The sequence below is a fragment of the Takifugu flavidus genome, chromosome 13, assembly GCF_003711565.1.
Source record: "Takifugu flavidus isolate HTHZ2018 chromosome 13, ASM371156v2, whole genome shotgun sequence".
NCBI lineage: Eukaryota > Metazoa > Chordata > Actinopteri > Tetraodontiformes > Tetraodontidae > Takifugu > Takifugu flavidus.
The window spans coordinates 3,437,994-3,442,868 of NC_079532.1; the positions used below are offsets into that span (position 1 = coordinate 3,437,994).

The window sequence follows — 4,875 nt, forward strand, 5'->3', positions numbered from 1 at the left end:
TTTTATCCTTGGCTCTAGGAACAGGTTGAGCCGGCCTGACGTTATTCTTCTTCTTTCCTTCTAAAGACAAACCACAAACATGTCTTTATTTTAAAAAAAAGTTTTGCTATGAGTGATTAGGCATTTCACAGTTGTGCAATAACATCCTGCTTTTTTCTAGAATATACTACTGGTATGACGAGAAGGGGAAGAAAACAAAGTGCACTGCTCCTCAATACGTCGACTTTGTAATGAGTCTTTGTCAGAAACTGGTCACAGATGAGGAGATCTTTCCAACCAAGTATGGTGAGTGTCTGTGTGTCTCTTGGTGTTGTACTGCTGCCCCCTGCTGGCGGGATGGGGTAAATTACTCAAACGATGCTGCATGAGCAACGGAAGGTTTCTTTAGAATTAAAACTGATTGACATCCTGCTGAATTATCTTTATTAGTTTTGTTTTGCTTCTAATTTTTTTTCTTCCGTCTGTTCAGGCAAAGAGTTTCCCAACTCCTTCGAGTCCTTGGTGAAGAAGATCTGCCGGTACCTGTTCCACGTGCTGGCTCACCTCTACTGGGCGCACTTTAAAGAGACGGTGGCTCTGGACCTGCAGGGCCACTTGAACACTCTGTACGCACATTTCATCGTTTTCATAAGGGAATTCAACCTGGTCGACCCCAAGGAGACCTGTATCATGGACGACCTGTCTGAAATCCTCTGCAGCCCCGCCCCGCAGCCCGCACCCACCCCGTCTGCCCCGGCGTCCACATCTTCCCCCTCTGCACAGAACCACGTCACAGAGAGATGAGCAGGGGGCGCTTGGTGAGACCACAGCCCAGGGGGGTGATGGAAGAAAAGATAGAGGAGACAAGGAAAAGACGGCCTTGCCCCCTTCCTCGGTGCCAGCAGGACTTAAAGAGACCTCTCAGTACTCTTTTTATTTTGCTATGACACCGAACAACCAGCCGCAAAGGAAGGGGAGGGTTTTTTTTTGAGGGGGGTAGTTTGGGTGGCGGGGAGGGGTTTTGTCACGCCAGCAGGAATTGGCGTGATTGTTCCTCCCGTGGGGCAAATCCCTCCCATCCTCTCTGCAATTTAAAGTAGGAACAAACATATGTGTATGTTTTATTTTTGGTTTTATTTCACTCTCATTTTTGTTTTATTTTGTCCGCGACAAGAGGGAGGTGAAAGGGTGCGGGGTGTCCACTGTCCCCTAACCCCCTCCGTCTCCTCTGACCAGCAGACAGTACAGGAAGGGGGCTCGGCTTTGCTTCAACCTACTATTGTACAGTGTTGTTGGTGTGTGCAGATAAAGCGTCTCTGCTCGTACTTCCCAGGACCCTTCCTGGGTGCGCACGGCACTCGGCCAGTTAGGGAGCCATGTTACTGCTCAAAGGATAGATACTAGCCAATCACTGTTTATACGGCGGTGGGGGTGATTAAAAAGCGCTTCCTACTCAGGACCTGAGAATTCATCACTGCTGCCAGAGAGAAGTCACTTTTTGTTCCCCAATCTTTTCCTCCTCATGCAGCAGACTGCTCAGCCATCCTCCTGTGACAGACGTTGCCCATGTCCGACCACACCTCAGTATAGTCACGCAAATGCTCTGTGCACCCCTGTCAAACATGTTCCTGGTCTTACCAGTAGAGGGCGGCATACATGGAGACAGCGGGGAGGATAATCTAAAGATTGTACGTTAGATAATTTAATCAGATGACAGAGTGGATAGTTTGGAGCAGTCTGGTTGTGTCACATGACAGAAGCAGCGTCAGCAGCTACCAAAACCACCCCCCCCCCATCCCAACAGCGGAGAAAGACAAAGACATGAGGTAATGTCTGCAGGCTCTGAGAGCCGGCGATGACACCAAGTGGGGATGGGAGGAGAGCTTTCTCTATTAGTCATCAGTGCAAAACTACACATCTCTGCTGTTTTTGGTTTCTTTGTCCCTTTCAAATTTGTTTTTAATAAAAAGATTATCAGAGAAAATTAGTGGGTAAATAATAATAAATGCGTCATTACACGTGTATAGAAAATCCATTCTGCTTGGACTCGACCATACAAAGAATCACGAGTGGATTCTGAGAGACACAGCCTCTGTTTGGAGGAGGATTGGGTTTATAATTCTCCTTTTTTTATTTATTCTTTTTTTTTGCAGGGTTTCTTCAGTTCTGGCTCTCATTTTTATGTATTTTAATTATTAACTAAGTTAAAAGCAATTTAATATTTTAAGCTCTGCGGATTATAATCTAATAATAAAAAGAGAAATGCCACCCAGTTTTATCTTTTGTGTTAGTGTCTGTAAATCATTAAGTAGAAAAGAGAAAGATGAGTTTGATGTCTTTAGGTAAAGGAGCTGGACACATTTTAGTCATGAGACGTCGGCGATATCAGGGCAAATCAGTTTTAACAGCGCTGAAGTTGCGCTCTGGGTGTGCGGAAGCGGAGTGCACCCTGGGAAATGTAGTAAGGCTCTCAGCGCATTGGGAAACATGTTACGTCACACAGAAATTGTATTCCAAAAAGGGCATTGCTGGTGTTTTATTAGCATTAATTATGATTGAACACAACAATTTCATTGTTTTTTCTAAACCAAACGGAACCAGCGAACGAGCGTAAAACAACATGGAAATAAATTCTGAAACCAGTGTCGCGTTAAAAGGTATATATTTTTTTTTAAAGTCTTGATTGTCCATTTTATCTCAGATTTGATGCACAGCAGATATTATAGGACATTCTCCTTTATTGCTTTATGACACATGCAGTCAGGTTTAAATCTTTACATTTTTCAAGAAAACTTGAAAACATTCAAAACTGGAGTTCAAACAGGATTCTGTACGCTTTCACACCGACCCTGAGACCACGTGATCACTGGATACAGGTAATTCGTAACATAATTAAATAAATATAGTTGGGTACATTAATCAATTTTCATAAAGCAGAAAAAACTAGCCGATACGCTTAACTCTCCATCCGGGACCTGCGGACCGTGTTGCTTCGCCGCTTTCTCACATACGGCCGCAAGGTGACGCCCTCGTCCAGCTTCAGTCGGGCGATGCCGCCTGCCTCGTCCAGTTTCTTGGCGCTGCAGAAGGGGGTCGGAACCCTCATGGTGTTGCCGAACTTGGAGTAATCCACCGCGTACATGCCCTCCTCCTCGGACACCGTGGGCACGAAGCGCTGACCCCATAAGATCTCCTCCGCCACGTAGGAGGTCCTGGCCTGCATGGTGATGCCAGTGGTCTCCACCACCCCCTCCAGCACCACGATCACCTCGATGTCTTCGTGCTGCAGATCGGTCGCGGACAGGTCGTACAGGGGGCTTTCCTTGTCGATCACGTGACATATGATGAGCGGGGACACCAGGAAGATCCCGTTGGTGCCCACCGGGTTGTCCATATGGATATCGATCTGGTCCAGGGGCACCACCTCGCCCTCCTCGGTGGTGGTTCTCCTGACCACTTGCATCCGCACGGAGGCGCTAATGACCATGCTTTTCCTCAGGTCGCCGAGGCGGATCATGAAGCACAGCTTGTTGTTGCGGACCGAGATGACCGCGTGTTTACTGAAAATCAGCGTCTCCGCGCGCCGGTTGGCCTGCGCGGTTTTCATGAAGATGCACCCGAGCATGATGGCGTTGATCACCAGCCCGACGATGTTCTGGACGATCAGGATGACGATGGCGGACACGCATTCCTCCGTGATCATCCGTCCGCCGAAGCCGATCGTCACCTGCACCTCTATAGAGAAAAGGAACGCGGAGGAGAACGAGTGAACCTCCGTGACGCACGGGACGAACTCGTCTCCTGTTTGGAACAAGTCGCCGTGCGCGAAGGCGACGAGCCACCAGATCATCCCGAAGAGGAGCCAACTGCACAGAAACGACATGGTGAAGATGATGAGCGTGTGGAGCCATTTTAAATCCACCAGAGTAGTGAAGACGTCCTGGAGGAACCGGCCCTGCTCTCGGATGTTCGTGTGCGCCACATTGCAGGTGCCGTTCTTGGCCACGAACCGAGCCTTCCCATGTTTCGCCTTAAACTTGGGCTGCAGGACATCCTCGGCCAATCGTGTCAGCAGATATTCCTCAGGAATGAGCCCTTTCCTGGACAACATAGCACTCCCATACTATTGACCCACCGCCCGCAGATAATGTTTTTCTCCTTCCCCGCGATGCGCGCTCTTGCCGATCGGCCGCAGGAAATAGACCCGTGTGGTTTTCCTGGAGGCATGTGCGCCCCTGACGTCGCATCCAGATCAGGCCCTTCTCCGCGGGCCCCAGGAGGAGAGATTCTCCTGCAGCTCGCAGCTGCCGCCGTCACTCAGCGGCCGTAACTGTGCCACAGCGGCGCGTTCTCACCCTCCCCGGGCGTCCTGCTCGCACAAGTCAGTCGGGTGGAAACATATCACGACGGGGGTGGAAGAAACAGCGCTCTGAGTTTGTCAGGTTTGGTTAAAGGAGGTAGGTTGTTGTGGTAAAACTGGCTCTGCGCTGACTGTCACGCTGCCCGGGTAACGTGAGATGTCGGTCCCTCCCTCCACCACCTCCGCGATGCCCTTCATGCTATTTCCAAAGTGACTGCGGGAGTGAGGCGCGTACACAGGCGGTTAGATATCATTTCCTCTGCAGTAAACAGTCCTCAGGAGATAACTAAGGTCCAGACTCAGCCCTTCATTGAAATTTCTCCTTTTCACACCTCCATGGAGGGAGCTGTGCTCCTCTGGCATCCTCCTCACTTTGCAGTCCAATTTAATCCGCCCCGACACCCCCGAGGGTCTGAGTGGGGCCGGTGTTTCTGGCTCCGAGCCTCCTGGACCGCATCACTGTGTCCATCAGCTCTGTTTCCACCTGAGAGCCTCCAGCGATGACGATTGCACAAGTGCTCGACAAACCACCGCAG

At 49.8% G+C, this 4,875-nt stretch overlaps 2 protein-coding genes across 6 annotated transcripts in view; one reads left to right on the plus strand and one right to left on the minus strand.

The window, feature by feature from the left end:
• Positions 1-2,251, plus strand: part of mob2a (MOB kinase activator 2a) — a 34,825-nt gene extending 32,574 nt beyond the window's left edge. For all 5 annotated transcript variants that reach the window (XM_057052508.1, XM_057052507.1, XM_057052506.1 and 2 more), the window contains exons 4-5: positions 161-285; positions 470-2,251. In XM_057052508.1, coding sequence (XP_056908488.1) covers positions 161-285; positions 470-783 — 439 coding nt within the window. In that variant the 3' untranslated portion in view covers positions 784-2,251. The remainder of the gene's footprint in view (positions 1-160; positions 286-469) is intronic.
• Positions 2,252-2,485: 234 nt separating this feature from the next.
• Positions 2,486-4,849, minus strand: kcnj11 (potassium inwardly rectifying channel subfamily J member 11). Its single transcript, XM_057052503.1, has one exon. It carries the CDS (start codon positions 4,088-4,090, stop codon positions 2,936-2,938), a length of 1,155 nt encoding a protein of 384 aa, XP_056908483.1. The 5' UTR covers positions 4,091-4,849; the 3' UTR covers positions 2,486-2,935.
• Positions 4,850-4,875: the final 26 nt, after the last annotated feature.

Excerpts from the sequence above, each read along its gene's own strand:
- kcnj11 (XM_057052503.1), bottom strand. The coding sequence starts at position 4,090 with ATGTTGTCCAGGAAAGGGCTCATTCCTGAGGAATATCTGCTGACACGA.